Genomic DNA, 21831 nt, shown 5'->3' with positions numbered 1-21831 from the left:
ACTCGGGAAAGCCTAGGGAATCTGGGGAACCGAGATCTTATTCAGGAGAAGAGCATGGCATTTCCTCAATCTTGTTCCGCTGATACGAGAAATGTAAATCATTATCAGTGTATTTTTTATGTCCACTGCAGTAGGAAGGTTTTCCCGACGATCTTAAATAACCCTTGTCTTGCGCTGGCTGATTTCAACTTGCTCATTCAAAATTCCTAATTTAATCGCTCCACCCAAGTTTCTGCCGACCTCGACGGCGCTTCCCTTTCCTTGGCATCCATTCTGTAACTCTAACGGCCCAGCCTGTGAATGCTGCATATTAATTTTTCTCGGCCTTCCAGACTTCTCTTCCTTCTGGCACAGGCTGTGGCACCAGCCGTGGAGCCTCCTTGGCCACCCCAACACCGAAATTGTGCCACCGGGCAGCATCAGCATGTTCCTTCACACAGCATGTTCCTTCACACATGTGCACTGCGAGCCTGAAATTCTTTCTCCGAGTTTCTTACAGATGCTGGCAACACCGCGATTCCCGCGGGATTCCTAACTCTTCATCATGCAATTTTGTAGTTTACTGAGCCATATATACAGTAACGAGTTAATGCTCAGCAAATCGTCACGGGGTTTGGTGTCGCCAGCTAAGCTATATTTTGATAAATTCTTTTCTCTTTTTTAGCATTGCCTACGACTTTTAGGACCTTTCCATCTGATATAACACTCATGAAAGTGTTTCAGGGTCGAAACAGAACAATTTCAGAGGTCTCAGTGCCGGAAGTTGTGTATGGTCACAAACGTGTACTATGCGTCACGGTGACGAGTTGGAAACGCAGCGCGCAGCAGGATTCGGCTTGGCTAGCTTGGCAAATACTCACATATCGCTGCAGAGTTTATTGCGCTGCCTTCTTCCTCGTTTTATGAGGTGAAAATAGACTGTGCGAAAAAGCGATCTACGGGAAAGCTCCTGGAGAAGATACACAGAGAAACGTCTCAGATAACGACTGAAATCGCCACTAGGAGGATGACGTTGCCGGAGTTGAGTTCGTTAATTCCGCTGACGTCGAAGACGCGGGTTAAGAGTATTTGCAAGACGTACAATTTAGAGGTAACGCTGGTGCCGCTGAATGTTTGAAGAAACGTTCAATGAAAAAATTACCTCTTGTTCTTTGTACTCACTCGCCCTACTTACACCACCGCAAGGTTGCAAAGCTACACATTGTGATTGCTCCTTTTTTAATGAGCACAGTGGCCAATGCCGAAATTTTTCTAGTACGTGTCCTAGTTCATGTCCAAGGTTGTTTTTAATACGACAAGTACCTTCGCCTATAAAACAAAAGCATTTATGACGTCTGTTTATGCGCACCTGCAAGCAGTGAAACTTCGCGCAAACAGCTCACGACCAGCTGTTGGGCTTTGACGTATGTCACCTGCGCGTGTCCCTAAAGAATATCTACAACAAGCCAGCGGGAACATGAACAACGGCCACCATTTTGTCGCAGAATCTGTTGCGAAAAACGCATAACATTAGCAAAAAAAGTGAGGCGTGCAGACAGGACACACGAGTTCCTGTTGATTCGGCGGGGTTCGGGGTTCGGCGTTCGTGTGGTCCACTTCTCTACTCTCGTGCCCCGTCTGCGCGCCTCACCTTTTTTGCATAATGAATCCTTACCAACTAGCTTAGCTTTCTGTCATTCTAGCAATAGCAAGCCTTCCCACAAGTGAGGGATGTTCATGCGGCGTAATTGACATATCGCATTTAATATATTTTGCTGTGTTTCACCAGTCACTAGGCCACGCCATAAGCGAGTCATGAGAGAATATTTTCTCCCTTTCATGATGCGTTTTGTTTTCTTCCACAATGCGAGGGCGGTGCCTCTTTGGCACCACTTGCATATAACCTTATTTTATATGCTGCCTAAAACGAGCTTGAGAGCTTTGCTGATTGTATTTTTCAGACAGAAGAAACAAACAGCCCCTTCTCCACATACCTTTGGCTTTACCGTGCTTTTTTAAAACAGAAGACAAGCTATTTGCGTTAGCGTCAGTTTCCGCAACTACAACATGCAAGATCGTGAAATCGCCATGTAACGCAAGAGACGTCTGCGGTTTCATCCCTAGGCTTAGGGATTGAACATCACTGGCACGCTCACCATAGCAGCAAAATGTGAGTCTTGCCTTTTGGGTTTGGGTCAACTGCATACCTTCTCAACTTCGACGCAAAGCTCGGATCCGGGTAAGTAGTAGTTCCCATCGATGCAGTCGCATTTGCTGCCGGGGAGATTGCACTTGCTTGAGCCGGATGGACAGGTGCAGTTGGCGCCTGTCCATCCTCTAAAATACGACAATTCCTCTAAAATGCGACACTTTTAGGGGAAGCCAAGAGCGTACTTCACGGTTTACCTCCGCACCTGCACTTGCTTTGTTTCATTTTCTCTGAGCTCTTCAATCACTCCTGCGCTTCTCTCTCAGCTCTTTGCCCTCCTTTACGGCACTCGCTTTACTTTCTTCAATTTTTAGCAGATCTCACGAGTTGTTGGAACTCCACGCTCTGTGCGATATCACGAACCAACCATGCGATGTGTCCGAAGTGTCTAAATAAAACAATCACTTTAAGGCATTGTTGCTTCAACTCGCCTTTGCGAGGTTATTCATTTGTGTCCAGTTCTACTGGTTGATTGTTTTTGATGTCTTGCTTAATCATAATGGGTGGTGCATTGGTTTCAATATAATAATGTCAAATACACTTTATTTTTCAGAGATCGAGCTTGCGAGAAGCTTTCGATTGAAAGTAGGTAGTCCTTGCTATCTTGTTACGCTCAGAATATCGCAGACATTGATGAAAAAATTCACGCAATAATAGTGATTGTGGGAAACCAATGGATAACATTTACTGAAACAACGCATGTATTTCTTTCACTATATTTTGTGTAGTGATGACTCGGTTTTCATCGACGCTTTCTTCCGTTTTCTTTGCTCTGCGCGTGCTGTGTGTAAGCGTATCGATAGTAATATTATTTGTGTACGCTTTACAATTAGTTTAGCATAAGCATATTGCTTTAATATATTCATGTGACGCGGTAGCTAGAAATGCATTTTTAGAATTGTCAGGTGATCTCGTCAAATTACGTACACTGCTCCAACGCAGAATTGATACGCATACATTCGCTTGCACACGAAGGTGTTTGTTCTCTGGCAAGAATGAAAATAATACGTAGACTTGCAACAACCATTCTTCCGTGTGCGCATCCCATAACTATGGTGCGATCGTTCTAGGAAGTGTATGAGTATCCATACATGATTGAATATGTTTTATTGTTTTGGCAGGAGAAAATGAAAACATGCCCTAACTCGGCGTGTTAACGGCGTTCAGGGTCTCTCTCGCAGCAAGGAAAGCAAATATGTGAATAACTCCTGCAATACTGAAAGCGAGTTTCTCGGATTCCAGCTGTTGAAATCCCTGAGAGTGACATAAGGCATGATTCCCAGAACCTGAGCATTTTAAGAACTCCACAGTTTACGTAAACGGCACTTCTGAGAAGTTGTACATGTGGGAAAACCTCTGCATTGAACACAAACAATGAAAGGTGATCAATTTCGTAGTTAGAATCTTTGCAAATACACGAGACTCAAAAAACAATAACATCAACGAAAAAGAAGAGAAGGTCAACGTACATGATATATACATCTATATGTACTGAAATTAGGGGAAAAGGAAAGAGAAAACGCTGTGGAAATTAATTAAATTTTTGCTATATTTGGACTAGTTCCTTCGTTGCATTGCCAATGAAGATTTATTTCTCGAACCCTCTGGTTCAATTATTAATTTCGAATGTTTTTAATTCGATTTTTCTACACGCAGGAACTTCAACGTTCTCTTTCGCGTCGAGTTTGATGGACACGCCTTTTTGCCACCCACAAATATGTCATATACTGCACAGTATCTGGTGCAATGTGGTTAATTTCCAGCTATATTCGCGTCAATTACGCCCATATCATTAATTCGACCTGCTCTGCGAGAAATTCTAGTTTCTTCTGTCGTTTAGAACTACAATTTTATATATTTTGCGACTCACTGCGACATTCGTGCGGGCTGCGAACCTTCGTGTGGGCCCCACGAGCACCGGCAGTGCCGCGACCATTCTCGCTGCTGTCAAGCGACAACTGCAGATACATTCGTCCGCCGCAGTGCGACCTCCATTGAATACTACCCCAACGGCAACTACTTCTCGCGGTTCGTCACTCCTGCAGCGTTCTGCAGAAGCCTGCGGTCCTACACCCGATTTTTGTACAGCTCCCCAGCACCGCCGTCATAAAAGGCAAGTCAGCTAAGTCTGCGCCCAGGTCCCGTCCTTACTCCCCCCACACCTCCCAAGTCTCCTGGGCGGCCTCAGTTGACCACTTTTCGCCAGGGTGACACGCCTCACAATAAGCCCATCCCCACTACAGTCGACTTTGGCTTTCAAGGTGCTCCGTTTCAGCGCCAAGAACTTGTGTCGCCAAAAGCCAAGTCCTTTCCAGGCTCGGGCCCTACCACGCGCAGCTTCACCACCGCTGGGACTCACTCTCTGTACACTGGCGTGAGCGACATGAAAGTAGAGGCCGCCCGCGATTCATCATGCACGTCCTGTCCCTTGAATCGATCACACTCAGACCACGGCCTCTTTGACGATGGCGTCTCTAAAGACGACGACCTACAGACCAGAACCAATGTCTACAAATCGGCTGGGCTGACCGCAAAAATGCTAGGCCCGAGGCGCACCGGTCATGAGGGTCAGTCACTCTTCTAAAACATTGCCCTATTTTCTAGTGTCCAGTTAAGTATTCATTCACGAAATTCCAAGTTTTCCGCACCATCTCAGCCACCACATGATGCCGGGGCTATTGTAATAAATGCGTCACTAGGACCACGCGAGCAAAGTCAATTCCATCACGGCCGAGTACGCCTCGAGTGGTATCCGGTGATCGCCCTCATGATCCCTGAACGGTCGTGTCCAATCACCAGGCGAGCTACCACACCACGCGCTTTCCGGTCGCAATGACGCCGAAACGGCTTGCGCGAGGTTCACCCATTACCACTCGCGTAAATACGGCGCCGACGGCACCTCACCGGGCGTATAGCTCGCGTCCCTCGACCACATTTCCAACGCATTTCAGGTTTCAGGCTTCCCCGCCACGGCGACGCAAGCATTAACGACACCACCGCGCGTCACCTTGCAACATGCGCGTTTGCTTCTTTCGCGTACTTTGTGCCACGAGGCCGTGCAACATTCGTCCGCAGCGTCACTGTCAGGCGCGACCACCAAAGAACTTTGTGCGACCCACATCACCTTCACTAGAGCTCACACTCCGTCTATGCAGCGTGGCGCCCTGTCGCACTGCCGATGTGGTGACGCACCGATGACAACGAAGTTCGATAAGGCGCGAGCGGAACGAGCGCACGAGGAGAAAAAAAGAACAGAAAATTCGAGTAGTTGCTTCTTGCATTTCAACGTGGCATCGTCTTTTTTCAACTTCAAAACTTCAATTTTTTCAAAATTCAACGTCACTGCCATGCTCGTAACAGTCTGAAATGGGAGTCTTACCTCGACGGGCTGACGAGCTTACAGTCCTCTTTATTTTGGACACATTCGTCGGAACCAGGCATGTAGTATTTCCCATCGATACAATCGCACCTGTTGCCGAGAAGATTGCACTTCTTCTTGCCGAGCGGGCAGGTGCATTGAGCGCAAGTGCTGTGGAAAGAAAATACGGGGTTGGTTGGATAAACCGAGAGCAGACTATTTAGGTTATAATAAAATTCGCCTTCTTCGAGATTTTCACGAAGTTCGCTGCATGTTTGTCAGTGTATCTACTTGTTTGTCTATCGGAAGGTAGCTTCTTTCACGTCAACTTGGTTCACATGGGAGGCCATGGCTTTATGGGTAACGCACCGGCTGCTATAGTTAAGGAAGTAGCTTCAAAACGTTCATTGGAACAACTTCGTTCCCTGCCTATGTGCCACTGTGTATGTGGCGCTTCTCATTGAACCTTTTTGATGCCAATATGGTTACGTGGTTATGTGCCACTGAGTATTTGCCGTTATTCAAGGACAAAAAAATAAACTGATTTAAAATATCTCCATTGCAGGGGCAAATCCAACCCATGAAATATAGAATCACGCAAATTTGTTCAATTGCATGTACACACAGTCACCACGCGTGTATTTCGCCGTCATCAGGGTAACAATTATGGAGTTGTGGATAATCGGAATAGTCTTTAATGTATATAGAAGCTATCCAGTGAGATACAAACTCCGTGTTTATTTCTATATATATGTATTTTTTACAGCGGAAGCTGTCATGGACGCATCCAATAGTGTTTATGACGCGGTTATGTGCTGCAATTACCAAGTTAGACACCGCGGCCACACATTTAGTTTGCTTAAAGACAGGGACACATTTTTGAACCTCTTACGCAGTCGGAGAGAGATCGCTGCGAGTGCGCTCTGCGGCGAGAGATAAACGACGTCACTGCCGGCGAAGCCAATGGCGCGCCCCTGCTTTGCTGTGAGGTAATTATGTCACTATGATGTTGCCTTAAACCCCTTACCCCACTGTGTCTCTTCCCAGGAATGATACGTAGATGAATGTATATGTTCTATATGCGTAAGCATTTCTATGCCAACCCAACGAGAAGGAAGGAACGAAATCAACTTTATTCAGGTCCTGCAGGCCTTGAGGGCTTCGGGCTCTCATGGAGTGGGCGTCTCCCACGACGGAACCTGGAGGTTGAGTTTCCTGGTGGCGTCGTGGACCTGCTGGACGGCCCAGAGTTGGGGAGTGAGTTCTTCGCTCCGGATTGCTTCTTCAAACTTGCGCTGGTCCTGTTCGTAGTTTACGTGAGCTTGCGAGCACGGCCAGAGTAAATGATATACGTTAAGGGATGTATTGCAATTGGTGCAATGAGACTTGTTGAGGTCAGGCATGTAATGGTATAATCTGTTTTGAGTGGGGTATTTGTCTGTTTGTAGCATTCTGAGTGTAACTCCTTGAGCTCGAGTGAGTGTGCGGTGTGGCGTGCTATACTGTCTGCGTTGTAGGTAGTAGTGGTTAGCGATTTCATTGTATGTAGGGGGCGCGTCCTTATTCTCCGAGTGGTTGGGTGAAGCCGCGTGGTCTGTAAGCGCGCGCGCAGCCTCGTGTGCCGCCTCGTTAAGGTTGGGGACGTCGCCGATCTTTGGTCCTAAGTGTGCTGGGAACCAGTATATGAAGTGGTTCTTAATCTCTTTCTTTGAAACAATTCTGAGAGCCTGTGCGCAGACCGTGGCCTTTTGGAAAGCTCTGATAGCGGCTATGGAGTCGCTGTAGATATGGGAAAGGTTGTCATCGGTGAGCGCAACAGCGATCGCAACCTGTTCGGCCTGTTCAGGCTTCTTTGCATTTACCGTGGCTGCCTATCTTGTGGATCCGCGGCCGTCCACAACCGCCACTGCGAAAGCTTTGTTTCCCGTGTATGCCACCGCGTCCACAAAAGCTGAGCGTTCACGGTTCGCCAAGGCTTAGTTAAGAAGGAATTGTCCTCTCGCTTGTCGTCTGCCTCTGTTATTTTCGGGGTGTACGTTTCTGGGTATAGGGCGGACCGTGATCTTGGCGCGGACGTCCCGCGGGAGGTCCGCAAGGTCTTTTTCTATGTCTCCTTGTGCAAAGCCTAGCTTTTCTAGGATCGTGCGCCCCGGAGGCGTCGTCGAAAGCCTAGCAAGCTGGGGGCACTGCTGGGCTTCGGCAATTTCTTCCAGGGTGTTGTGCATGCCCAGGTGCCCCAGCTTCTCGTTACTGGTGCTGGTTGGAATGGCGACGGGTTTTGTGGTGACCTTTCTGATTTGAGCATTCAGTCTGTCTCTTTCAGATCGTGTCGAATTGAGCATTGCCGCAACGTATGCGAAGTGACAGGTGACGAACGCGTGTATGAGTTTGATGAGATTATGTTCCTTGAGGCCCCTGTGTCTATTGGGAATTCTTCTGATGAGCCCAATAGCATTGTTGGTATTGGTGATGAGCTTCTGAACCGTAGAGGCATTGACGTCTTTAGTCTCTACGATCATACCCAGGACTCTGATTTTGTCGACGCACGGTATGGCGTGTCCCGAAGTGGTTCGTACGGTAATTTCTTGATTATAATCGCAGTCTCACGAGTATGGCCTGCGGCCCTTCTGCGTGGGTCTGCGTACGAGCAGCTCCGACTTTGTAGGCGAGCATCTGGGTCCCGTGGGAATTAGAAATTCTTCTTTGGCGTTCACTGCTTCTTGCAAGATGCCCTGCACCATGCCCGGGGTTCCTTTGGACACCAACATGGTGATGTCATCTCCGTATATGTATGCTCGAGCCCGTGGATCTGCCCTAGTTTCTCAGCAAGTCCCGCCATGGCAAGGTTGAAAAGCATAGGGGAGATGACCGAGCCTTTGGGAGTGCCCCTGCTCCCCAGCGAGAGTGTCTCCGTGGAGAGGTCGGCAAATCGGAGCGTAGCCGTCCTGTTATCCAAGAATGACTTGACGTACGAGTGGAACCTAGCTCCGAGGTTGAGTTCGGAATTGGTGTCCACAATGTATTGGTGAGAGAGGTTATCGAACGCTTTCTCTAGATCCAACCCAAGAATGGCCTTGGCGTTTCTAATGAGGTCATCAATGATTTGGTGCTTGATTATAATCATGGCGTCTTGAGTTGATAGACCGGCTCTAAATCCGATGAGGGTGTGTGGTAACAGTTCCTTGGTTTCGAGGAATCTGGAGATTCTGTTCTGAATTGCGCGTTCCGCCGCCTTACCCACGCACGACGTGAGTGATATGGGTCTGAGGTTCTCGACGCCCGAGGGCATGTTGGGCTTTGGAACGAGAACAGTGGTGGCGTTCCTCCATTCCGGTGGGACCCTGCCGGAAGCCCAGACCTGATTGATTTGATCCGCTAGGAACCGGACGGAGTCTTCGTCCAAGTTACGAAGGGCCTTGTTACTAACACCGTCCGGACCTGGGGCCGATGTGCCATTCAAGTTTTGGAGGATGGTCCTGATTTTTTGCAGGGTGAAGGGTTCATCGAGGTCGGGGTTGTCCGCTCCCGTGTACGGGGAACCGGATGCCTCGGCCTCGTTTTCGTGGCTGCTCGAGAGTGGCATGTATCTTTCGGCAAGTCTTGCCATGAATTCCTGCTCGTTGGAGATTTCCAGTTCACGTTTCGCTATCTTGTCAGCGGCCTTGGTCTGGGAGCTCCTGGTTTGACCTTTGTTAAGAAGGTGTTTGAGTAGGTTCCAAGTTTTTCCATATGTCACGCTGCCATCGGCCCTTGCACATACTTCGTCCCATTGTTGGTTGGAGAGTACTACACAGTGGTGCTCAATGTCCTCGTTCAGTAATGCAATCTTTTTCCTAAGTCTTCTATTGAGTCTCTGGGTACGCCATCTCTGCAGTATGGATCTTTTCGATTCCAGCATGTGAGCGAGCTTAGCGTCCATCCCGATTGTCTGGACATCTGTTTCTATTTCCTGGGTCGCGTTTCGGGCGTCCTCCTTTAGTTCTTGCGTCCACTGTTCTAGTGTAGCGGGCTTGTCGGTACGTTCCTTTCTTATCTGTCTAAACGCATCCAAATCCGTGTATCTCCACTTTCGTAGTGGTTTCAAGGCGGTTGCCATTGACGTTTCCACAATGTAATGGTCGCTGCCGAGGTCGTCGCCGGTATTATGCCAGGTGGCCCCCTCGGTGTTGAGAACGAATGTGAGGTCTGGGGTGGTGTCCCTCGAGACCGAGTTGCCCATCCTGGTAGGGTAGAGCGCGGACGTGATAAGGTTGAGGACCATCTCTTCCGCATGGGTGGTAAGATTTCTGCCTTTGTCGCTGGTGACGCCGTAGCCCCATTCTACGTTTGGGGCGTTGAAATGTCCGTCATTAATCAGTGGGTTGTCCCCGGCTTTGTCCCTGGCCTTCTTCAACAGTCTTCTGAAACTTTGCGTTCTGTGGTTCGGGCTGCTGTACATGTTCAGTGCTAGTATGCTCTTAGCCTTCTTGCCTTTGGGAACGACTTCTATGAACAAGTGCTCGCATTTGCCGTGCGGATTACTTCTGTCAATTTCGGCCCACGCGAGCCTGTTACTGACAAACGTCGCTACGCCGCTGCAGGCTTTTGTTGGTGGAACGGCAATTGTTTCATATCCCGGAAGTGTTGGTGTGTCGGTGTTGGTCTCTTGAATGAGTATGATGTCCGGCTTGTTTGTAGTGTGTCTGATGTGCTGGTGCAAGACGGATTTCTTCTTGCGGAACCCGCGACAATTACATTGCCAGATTATGAGCTTGCCTTGATTGTTCGTTTGCGCTTGGTGCCATTCGGCTGGTTCTCGCTTATTTGCCTTCTCCATTTTTATTTTCTACTATGGTTGCGGACTTTACCGCCATTTTCGGTGTGACGATATCGCTTGTTGAAGTGTTCCTTCTGACTAAGGGGGAGGCAGGGGAGTTGACCGGTGCTGTGGAGGGAGTAAAGACGGACCGTCTTTACTCCCTCCACTCCCTCCTTTCGAGGCCCTCGATCCTGGCACCGAAGCCCTTCTCCATCACTTCTACCCTGCTCGTTAGGCCATCGACCGCCTCTACTAGTCTGTCGTGCCCCTTCTTTAGTGACTCGACATAGAATTGTAGTTGACCTACGGTACTAAGGATCTTGTCCAATTTACCGTCTATGTCCTTGGCAGGCGTGTCACATTGCCTGGTCTTGGCTTTGCGTTTCTTGGTGGCTGGTGTGCCCGCGGGTGGGCTTTGACTAGTCATTTCTGATTCCGCTACGCTGGAGGGATTCGGACTGGGTGAAGTGTCCATGTGCATGTCCTGTGTCTGTGCAGTTCGTGAGCTAATTTGCGTTTTCAGCAATCTATTCTCGTTAGCCAGTTCTGTCATTGTGCGTCTGAGTTGAGCATTTTCGTGCTTAAGTGCTTTGATTCTCTCGAAGATGTCTTTGTGTACATTATTCTCTGGCCGCGCTTGCAAGCTCACCTGAGATTGATCCCTCAGTGGCCCGGAGTTAGTGGGTAGCGTCCCTGCCATTGCCGGGCGTGGCATCCCGTTGTCGCCTTGACTCGCTGGGCCCAGCTGTTAGCTCCGGCGGCGGGTGCGAAGCGCACGCCCGAGGTGGAACGTCCCTGGCTCCCGAGTGTGCGGGAGCGGCTCCTGCGACCTCTGCTGGCCGATCGGGATCCCGAGCTCGCTCTGGAGCTGGAGCGTCCTCTGCGCTCCCGCTGTCCGTCTGACTGCTGCGCCGCACCTGCGCCGCACCTGCGCCGCACCTGCGCCGTTTTGACTTAAGGGACTCGTCGCCTTTTCTCGAAGTTTCTTGGACGCAATGGCTGCCTGCTTGTTCTCGATCCTTCGTTCGCGTACCACGTATGGGACCCGGTATCTGCTCTTGCATTCCTTGCTGGCCGTGGGGCGTTTCTCCCCACACAGCGCGCAAGAGACTTCTTCACAAGCGTGATCTTCTCCGGGGTCTGGAATGCCGCAATCCCTGCAAGTCTGCTTCTCCGGTGTGGGGCATACTTCTGCTCGGTGCCCTAGTTTGCCGCAAGCCTGACATATGGCGATCTGCTTCCTGTAGAGCGAGCACTCTACCCATGCACATCCGTACATCACGTGGTTTGGAACTTTGTGTCCTTCGAAGACTACGATCTCAGTCCCGGTTTCCTTAATGCGCTTCGCCGCCAGTGCGAGTGGGTTTCTCGGGTTGACGATGGACCTGCTTATTGTTTCTTGCGTGCGGTGGAGCGGAATGTTGCAAATGACTCCCTTGCACGTGTCGTCCGGTGCAGTCTGGTAGGAGAAGGCCTCGTACTTCTGCCCGCCGATGGTGACGCTCTGAATTTTCAAATATCCGTTTACGTTCTCGGGTAGCGGGGAACTCACGACCGTGATGTTCTGTTTGAGGTTGGGGCAAATTGTGTCCCCGTCGCACTGCATCGATGCGAGTCCGGCTCCTTCTTGAATGGCCTGCCCAATTCCCACGTGTCCGGTTTTGGCGATGTTCAGTCCGCCGCGGATGCGAATTACTACTTTGGTCTCGTTTTGCGGGAGTAAGGACATTCTACTTGCCTTGATGATTTCTTTACGGGCCGACATGGGTTTGAGTGCGTTTGCTCTGGCGCCGGAGGCTGCCACGTTGGCAGCCATGTTGAGGTTAGACTTAGGCTTGGTCGCTCTTCGTGGGGCGATGTCGCACCACCCGTTCCTGACGGAAACCTCCGAGGGCTAGATTTCTCGGCCGATCACTTCGTAATTCATTGTAGTGCCGTTGGCAAGACTTGGGTAGATGTCTCTGTGCCGGTGGAAGCACTGGCGTCCGTCCAAGCGACGAAATCGTCGGTGGGTACAGCGTTAGGGTTAGCCGACGTAGCGCCCGCTTCGGGCATAAAAGTCCTCGCGGTAGTGCACAAAAGAAATTTACAGGGTCTAAAATGGTCTTGAAGTCAAGCATATATCTTCATAAACCTGATGCCGCGGTGCGATGGCACTGGTTTCGGAAAAATCACACTTAATTTGAGCAAATTACGAGGCTTCGACGCGACGCTTGTCCGTCCGTGACGTAAGATGAATGCAATGGCATATAGCTTCCTAAACAATGGCTCATACCCCCGCAGTAGGGTTTCTGTGGTAGGACCACGAGTGTTCTGCCTAGGAATATACAGCTTCGCCGTAGAAGCGCTCGTAGAGTGCACTTTAAGGTTTTATAGCTTTTAGGCGCTCTGATGTAAGCCGAGGTTTTCTGGCCTTGCGCGGCCATTCTCTAATTTTGTGTGGAAAACTATCGTTATACGCGCTTAAAAGTCGGTGTACCAAAAAACAAAAACAAAAAAAACAATAGGTGCCTTGCCAACGTTGGTGCCGCGGAAAACTTCGTCCCATTTCGCTATAGACAAACAGTTGACAGATTAAGGGTATCTGTAATTATGTGCTGAAAAGGGGTTGAACGGTTGAACTAGGCCTTGCATCCCAAAAATTAAATTCCTAATATCTTAAACCTAAATGATATAACAGGTAGCATATGTGGTTTAAGGACACCAGAGCAGGCAGGTTCGTTTTTGGCACTTGTTATGCTACGCATCATCTCAGCCACTACATGATGCCGGGGCTATTTTAATGAATGCGTCGCTAGGACTACACGAGCGAAGTGAATTCTATCACGGCCGAGTACGCCTCGAGTGGTCTCCGGTGATCGCCCTCATGATCCTTGAACGGTCCTGTCCAATCACCAGGCCAACTACCACACCACGCGCTTTCCAGTCGCAATGACGCCGAAATGGCATGCGCGCGGTTCACCCATTACCGCTCGCGAAAATACGGCGCCGACGGCACCTCACCGGGCGTATAGCTCGCGTCCCTCGACTACATTTCCAATGCATCTCAGGTTTCAGGCGTCCCCGCCACGGCGACGCAAGCATTGACGACACAACCGTGCGTCACCTTGCAACATGCGCGTTTGCTTCTTTCGCGTACTTTGTGCCACGAGGCCGTGCAACATTCATCCGCAGCGTCACTGTTAGCCGCGACCACCAAAGAACTTTGTGCGACCCCCATCGCCTTCACCAGTGCTCAGACTCCGTCTATGCAGCGTGGCGCCCTGTCGCAGCGCCGATGTGGTGACGCACGGATGACAACGAAGTCCGAGAAGGCGCGCGCGGAACGAGCGCATGAGGATAAAAGAGCCATCTAAGCCATCAACTTCTAAGAAAATCGACCAGATCTGTCTTTCTGACACAGACAGGATGGAAAATCAAGATGCAGATATGCACCCCCGATCTCTTAAACGAACAAGGTCACCGACGGAGAAAAATCCTAGCTCTCCCACCAAGTCCAAGGCAAAGAAGTACGATAGAGAGATTCCTACTAAGAAGGACTTCTTAAAAGAGAGCGTTTTAGACCAAGCAGTTTCTACTGCTCGGATTCATTCACCCTAGGAACTTTAACAGTAATTCAGTGGAACTGTAGTTCCATACTTTCCGCTGCAACAGACTTGTTATATCTTATTTCTGAATATACTCCAGATATTACTATTTTACAGGAAACTTGGCTTGTTGCAGGTCAGGCTTTTCATCTAAAAAATTTCCGATGTTTTCGATTGGATCGCGTATCCCGTGGCGGTGGTTTAGTTTTGTTTGCCTCATCAAAAATCTGTCATGGAGCTACTTTAACATGCCAGATAATGTCCCCAGACTGTGAAATCTTAGCACTGGATATAATACTCCCTGGTTGCACAACTTTTTCTATAATTAACACGTACTTCCCCGCTGGAATGCAACATACCCGCCATCTGGATACCTGTATTGCACGTAGTCAGAAAAACATCCTACTGGTGGGAGATTTCAATTCTCATCATGTATCGTGGGGTTTCCCAACGAACACTTGTGGCAAACGCTTGTGGGATTGGGACTTTACGAATCAGTTCTCTTGTTTAAATTCGAGAGCGCATACTTTAGTACGGGGTCAGTCGCGAACTGCCCTAGATCTTACGTTTCGTACTTCGATCACGTCTGTCACCACCTGGAAGACTGTAGACTTCGGAACTAACAGTGATCACCTCCCTATAATTTTGAACTGCTTACCGCGATAACTAGTTTAGATAGTAATGTGCGCACTTTTGTTAAATACGAAAAAATTTGAAATGCATTAAAATCAGCTTTACCCGCTCAGGAGGGCATGGAGAGGGATATTAAAGCAATGAGCCTAGGATAGGATAGGATAGGAGAGGGATAACTTTAATAAAGTGCCGGCAAACGACGATTTAACGAGTCGTGACGATGGCCAAGCTTCGACCCCGGTTTATTCCCTACCCTGCACTAGCCCAGTTGGGCCCGTTTGTAGTGGGTCATGAGGCTTTTGCTCTTCGAGTGCACCCCGGGCCTGCTGGACGGCCCATAGTTGTGAGTCCTTGTCTGCAGACTGCAGTGCACCTTGAAGGTCTGGCGGGTAAGTCCTGGATGTAGCTGCCGTCGGGAACCTGGCACAGTCCCACATGATGTGCCATTGGTCCGCCGGACCCGCTGCGCAAACACCTCACAGCCCACTCAGATAGAGCTCTGGGTGAAGCACGTGCAGCATTGCGGGGGCGAGGAGTGACGCGGTCTGTAGTTGTCTTAGGATTACGGCCTCCTCCCGACTGAGTGCCGGGTGGGGAGGTGGCATTGTCCGTCGAGCTAAGCGCTAACACTTGGTTACTTCGGCATAACTAGTCAATCTGTCCTTGGTTTCGAACCACCACACAGAACGGTCACTCTCTGGGGCGCGGAAAGTAAGCGCTCGCCCCGCTGAATGAGCGGTCCCGTTGTGGTTCGGTGAGGATGCGCACTCGCCGGCATGCGCCGGGAACCACTTGATACGGATGGTGCTGCCGCGGTCTTGAAGTTGGAGCTTGCCGATGATGGCGGCCGCCGGCGCGCATAATCGCCCCTTGGCAAAGTTGCGCACGGTATTCCTCGAGTCGCTGAGCACGGTGCGACACTCGGCCTCGGTGATCGCCAGAGCGATGGCAACCTCCTCAGCCTCTGTGGCGTTCGTGGAACGCACGCTCGCCGCCGTTGTCTTGGTGCCGGTAGCCGCCGCAACGACCCCTGCCGCGAAGCCTTCCCGCTTGTATTCCGCGGCGTCCACATACCGGGCGTGCGGGTCTTGGGCGTGTTGTTCAGTGAGGGCCTTGGCCCGCGCCTGCCGCCGTTCTTGGTTGTATTCTGGGTGCATGTTCTTCGGGATGGGGTCCACGTAAATGTGGGCCCACGCCTCATCTGTGATCTCGCACGGTTGCCGGCTGGGAGCTTGGGGCTTGTAACCCAGGGACGTCAGTATACTGCGGCCCATCTTGGTGGTAGAGAGGCGCTCGAATTGCGCGGTGAGCTGCGCCTCGGCTATGTATTCTAGGGTGTTATGGACGCCGAGCTGCAAGAGCCGAGCTGTACTCGTGGTCTCCATTAAACCCAGCGCCGTCTTGTAAGCCCGTCTGATCAGCGTGTTGATCTTGGTCCTGTCAGTGACGTGCCATCTAAGGTAGGCCACAGCGTCGGCGATGTGACTGGTCACGAACGACTGGACAAGGCGCACGAGACTGTCTTCACGCATGCCCGCCCGTCGTGCAGAGACTCGATGTATGAGCCTGATGGCGTCCATTGCCTTGGTGGTAAGGTTGTTGATGGTCTCGTCTTTGCGGCCACTCTTGTTGAGCAGCAGGCCCGGGACCCTGATCTTGGGAACTTCGGGGATGCGTTGCCCCGATGCAGTCACAATTTTGATGTGACTCGGATTTGGCGGGCGAGCACATGAGGCCTGTGCCATCAAGGTGCTGCTCAATGGCGGTAACCGCCGCTTGCAGCTGTTGCTCGATGCTGGCGTCGGTGCCGCCGGCCGCCCACAGGGTAATGTCGTCGGCGTAGATCGTATGCCGGACGCCGGTCCCCGCTACTGCCCTCGCTACCCCGATCATGACGAGGTTAAAGAGCAACGGCGATTTGACCGAACCCTGCGGAGTACCCGTACTGCCGAGCTTGTGTTCGGGGAGCTTGAGGTCTCCGGCCTGCAGTTCCACCGTGCGGTTGGTCAAAAAGTGCTGAATGTAATTGTAGCTCGTTACCCCCATGTTGAGCCTTGATACTTGTCCTAATATGGTTGAGTGTTTGACTTTGTCGAATGCACTTTGTAAATCGAGACCCAGAATTACTTTGCTGTCTAGAGTCTTGTTGTCAACGATTTCTTGTTTGAGTTGTAATATGGCATCTTGTGTGCTGAGTCTGCGCCGGAAGCCGATCATCGTGTCAGGATAGAGGCCTTCCTTCTCTAGGTATTCCTGCCACCGGTTGGCGACCACGTGCTCCAGTACCTTGCCCACGCAGGACGTCAGCGAGATGGGACGCAGGTTGCCGATGTCCAGTGGTTTGCCCGGTTTCGGAATCAGGATCGTTCTTGCCGTTTTCCACTGTCGGGGGAGCTTGCCTGAATGCCAGCATTCATTGAAGTAATCGGTTAGGGCCTCTATCGAAGCGTCGTCCAGGTTGCGTAGCATCTTGTTTGTAACGAGATCTGGGCCGGCTGCTGACTGGGTGTTGAGCTCGTGCAGCGCTACCCGTACCTCTGATATGGCAATGTCTCGGTCTAGCCACGCGTTGGGCAGCCCTCCGTTCGGCGGGTGGGTTTCCGTTGGCGTGTCTGGCAGATACTTGGCTTCCAGGCTCCTGATAACAGCGTCTTTTCCTTGTTGTTGTGTGATGGTGTGCATGAGGCAGGCCAGGCGGTCTCCCTGGGTTGACTTGGTCTTTGTGTCGTCTAGGAGGTGCCGAAATAGATTCCATGTACAACTGCGATGCAACTCCCTGTCAGCTCGGTTGCAGATCTCGTTCCACTGTTGACGGCACCGGAGCATGCAATCTTGTTCAATGGCCCTATTTAAGTCAGGCACCTTCTTCCTCAATTTGCGATTCAGCCGGTGCTGCTTCCAACGCGCCTGTATCGAACGTTTGGCCTCTATCAGATGGGCCAGGTGGCTGTCCATGATGATGGCGTCCTCGTCTGTTTCTATGGTCTTTGTGGCTCAGCGCACTGCATCGCGGAGTTCCGCAGTCCAGGTTTCGATCTCTGTGATGTCTTGTGCTGTGGTGAGGCGCCCCTTACGGAACTCGTCCCAGTCCGTCCACTTATGTATAATGGTGTTGCTCCGTAATCGGTTGGGTATCGTAATTTCGAGGATGTAGTGGTCACTGCCCAGGTTGGCGCCCATGTTGTGCCATGTTACTTTGCCCGTGTGGTCATTTTTTATGAACGTAAGGTCTGGTGTGGTGTCTCGTGCTACGGAGTTGCCGATGCGGGTAGGATGCGCGGGGTCCGTGATTAGGACACATTTGTGGTCCAGAGTATCCTGTAATAAGTCCCGTCCCTTGGCCGTGTCCTTCACATAACCCCACGCAAGATGGGCGGCGTTGAAGTCCCCTCCGATCAGCAACGTGTTGTCTCTGGTTTCGGTGCTGGCTGTGTGTAGTAGGGTCTTGAATTTCTGTGTTTGGTGCTTGGGGTTCCATTCTAAAACAGTCATCAAAAAAAGCTCAGTTTGTTGTGCAATCAACTAAGGGTGGATCATATTGTCCCTGGTGGAATTCTGACTGCGAGCGAGATTTTAGGCGTAGAAAAGCAGCGTGAAAGAAACTTTTATTGAACCAAAGTCCTGTTAATTGGGCTGATTATGCATATATAGCTACTACATTTAAACGAACAGTCTCAAAAGCTAAGGAGGCTTATGGTTCGAAGCACTACACATACCTTTCGAAGTCTTGCAATAAAAAGGCCCTGTTTAAATCTCTTAGATCTTGTAAAGATATACCGGCGCCCGTGAATGTCGATTCTGTCGTTTTAACAACAAAAGAAGTATCGGAATCACTTGAAAAAATTGTTCAAGGGCTTGCGCACCGTTTCAAATATAAATTGCTCTTAAACCTAAAGAAACCTCCCTCGGCAGACGACTTTGAGATAATAACAGCGACAGACATTGAACGCATTATTAGTTCACTGCCAGCGTCATCCCCCGGTCCAGATGGAATTACAACAGGAATGCTAAAAGTCTTATTTGATAATGTGCCTCTGGACCTCCTAAACATAATAAATTTCTCTCTCAAGAATGCATGGGTTCCCAGAGAGTGGAGAGTAGCTAAAATTATTCCACTATTAAAGAAAAAATCAGCTGGACTTGACTTAGACAACATAAGACCAATTTCTCTTACTTCCAATGTCGTCAAATTAATAGAAAGAGTTCTTCACGGCCGTATAACAAATCTTATGGAGGATGACACCCCTCTCAGTCCTTGCCAAATTGGATTTCGTCCCGGCCACTCCATATGGTGCGCCCATGAAGACTTAGAGAGCCGCGTTAAACTTGCTCGCCGCAAACGACAGTACGCAGCTTTGCTGACGCTAGATGTATCAAAAACATACGACTCTGTAGAACATTGTATTCTATTCGATAAACTTCAGTCTACGAATATCCCAAAATATATAACTGCTTGCATCTATGAATTTATAAGAGATAGAGAGTTTTATTGTTACCAACACGGTATTTCGACGTCCAAACACAAGCAGACAAGAGGTGTACCACAGCGTTCCGTTCTTTACCCAATATTATTTAATATTTTGCTAAGCGCAATTCCTTTGTGTCCGGAAGTACATGTTTATGTTTACGCGGACGATATCGCATTTTTCACGTCTGCAAATAATATACATTCACTACAACAGTCGCTTGCAGAATTACATAGGAATGCTGGAGACATGGCTAGAGGGGTTATGCATGTCGTTAAATATTAGCAAAAGTGTGGTATTGGTATTGCCATTAACTGCAAAGATGCGAATGTCTTTACAATACTGACAGGAAATCATTCCTCAAGTTCACGAAGTCAAATACCTTGGTGTCATTTACAATGCCAAACTCACCTGGCGCAGTCCCATTGAACATATTAAAACAAAGGCAGAACGAGCCGTAGCTATGCTCCGCAGGCTCAGCCACCGTCGCTCTGGACTACGCAGGGATACCTTACTGATGATCTATAATACGCACGTTCGGCCCATATTAGAATTCGGCTGCGTGATACTTTCCGGTGGGCCCGCCTTCAAAATTAAACCTCTTACTTTTAGAGAGAGAAGTTCTACGGTCATGCCTCGGGCTTCCTAGATTTGTTGCCAACACTGTTTTATATCAGGAAGCTCATATACTCACCCTACATTGCAGATTCCGCATGCTTACGGTTCAGAAATTTTTAAAAATGTATGAGTTTTCAAAAAGACGTACGCAATATGCCTTTATCACTGAACCTGCTGAGTTTTTCTAAGTATCATGGTCGAGATTGCACAGCCCTCAGATAGTATTGGTACAAGCACAGTTGCAAAAACTGGATGTATCCATACGCCAAGTTTACGATTAAATGATGCCTTTACAGACCTCAAAATTGAGTTCGAGGTCATAATTCCTAATCATCCTAAACTATTACCAAGGCGATATTTAATTAATATCTTACACGGCCACCTGCACCTGCTAACCACTGACAACATAGTAGCTACTGACGTTTCTGTTTGTAATGAGAAGGCAGGAGTGGGGATCTTCTCTGAATATCTTCAATGGTCCTACACCCTTCGCCTTCCCGACTTCGCAGCTATATTTCAGGCAGAATTATTAGCGAATATATTAGCATTACGAAAACTCCCCCCAAAAAACCGATCAGCTGTCATCGTGACCGACTTGCTATCTGTATGCCCAGCACTAAGTGCATCATTAAATTCAGTAATTCAAAGAAAATTTCGTTCGATGATACCTCCGTACTTACGAAAAGTATGTTTGCTTTGGGTACCGGGACATCGTGGGTTGCACTTGAATGAAATGGCAGATTCACTCGCACGAGCATCCCTTAACGGCGCTATTATATCTGTTTTGCCGACATAAGCTTATGTCACCGCGGCAAGGTACAGAAATTTCGCTATATCTCAAAATTCTGCTATATCCATGCTAACACCGTGTTCTGAATTCCACCATCTTGGCTTCCCACGGAATATTAATTGGTGTCCTTCAAGGCAATTGGAAGTATCTTTTACAAAATTGAGATGTCGTATACCTCCTCTAAATTTTTACTTACACAGGTCTGGTCTCGCGATGTCCCCTCTATGTTATTGCAGTGCGCCTGAAACTATCGAACATTATTTTCTCTCATGCCGCCACTTTCTAAGACAAAGAAGAATATTAAAATACTCATTTACCAAACTTCGCCTATCACTAACCTCAACAAACATTCTTTCTTTTGGGGCAACTTCGCTGGGAACCAGCCACAGGGATCCTTTTCTTGCTGTTTACAATTTGATTAGAGAGACAATAAGAGCACCTTGCTGATTTTCTACAATTATCGATAGTTTCTATCACTTCATTTCTTTACGTTAATTTATTTTATCAAAATTCTTACCAATACTTTCATTGCAAGTCTAAATTATAGTTCTATCGTCCCACGCTCCACTATTCAAATCTAGTTTCTCTATACTTCTAACCTTACGGAAAACCACCTGCTTCTTGGCCAATCCCCCATAGTGGGTACGCGCCACTGTCTGGGACACAAGACAAGACAAGAACAGAACATTCGAGTAGTTGCTTCTTGCGTTTCAACGTGGCATCGTCTTTTTTCAACTTGAAAACTTCAATTTTTCAAAATTCAACGTCTCTGCCACGCTCGTAACAGACATAAATGGGAGTCTTACCTCGTCGGGCTGACGAACTTACAGTCCTCTTCATTTTGGACACATTCGTCCGAACCAGGCATGTAGTATTTCCCATCGATACAATGGCACCTGTTGCCGAGAAGATGGCACTTCTTCTCGCCGGGCGGACAGGTGCATTGAGCGCAAGTGCTGTGGGAAGAAAATGCGGGATTGGTTGGATAAACCGAGAGCAGACAATTTCAGTTATAATAAAATTAGCCTTCTTCGAGATTTTCACGAAGTTCGCTGCATGTTTGTCAGTGTCTCTGCTTGTTTGTTTATCGGCAGGTAGCTTCTTTCACGTCAACTTCGTTCACTTGGTAGTCCATGGGTTTATGGGTAACGCACAGGCTGCTATAGTTAAAGAAGTGGCATCAAAACGATCGTTGTATCAGCTTCTTTCACTGTCTATCTGCCACTGTGTATGTGGCGCTTCTCATTGAACATTTTTGATGCCAACACGGTTACCTGGTTTTGTTTCACTGAGTATTTGCCGCTATTCAATGAGAAAAAAATAAACTGATTTAAAATATCCCCATTGCATGTGCAAATCCAACCCATGAAATATAGAATCAGGCAAATTTGTT

At 49.0% G+C, this 21831-nt stretch overlaps 2 protein-coding genes across 9 annotated transcripts in view; both read right to left on the bottom strand.

Annotated features, from left to right (window-relative positions):
- The window catches only part of LOC135914492 (kielin/chordin-like protein), a 584091-nt gene that overhangs the window by 425898 nt on the left and 136362 nt on the right, over nucleotides 1-21831 (bottom strand). The window lies entirely within an intron of this gene.
- Nucleotides 1-21831, bottom strand: part of LOC135914491 (multiple epidermal growth factor-like domains protein 10) — a 164316-nt gene that overhangs the window by 64595 nt on the left and 77890 nt on the right. For all 7 annotated transcript variants that reach the window (XM_070523573.1, XM_070523574.1, XM_070523578.1 and 4 more), the window contains exons 7-8: nucleotides 21245-21394; nucleotides 5568-5717 (exon numbers count right to left, since the gene is read on the bottom strand). In XM_070523573.1, coding sequence (XP_070379674.1) covers nucleotides 5568-5717; nucleotides 21245-21394 — 300 coding nt within the window. The remainder of the gene's footprint in view (nucleotides 1-5567; nucleotides 5718-21244; nucleotides 21395-21831) is intronic.

The sequence above is a fragment of the Dermacentor albipictus genome, chromosome 8, assembly GCF_038994185.2.
Source record: "Dermacentor albipictus isolate Rhodes 1998 colony chromosome 8, USDA_Dalb.pri_finalv2, whole genome shotgun sequence".
NCBI lineage: Eukaryota > Metazoa > Arthropoda > Arachnida > Ixodida > Ixodidae > Dermacentor > Dermacentor albipictus.
This window is presented reverse-complemented; position numbering and strand designations above follow the sequence as displayed.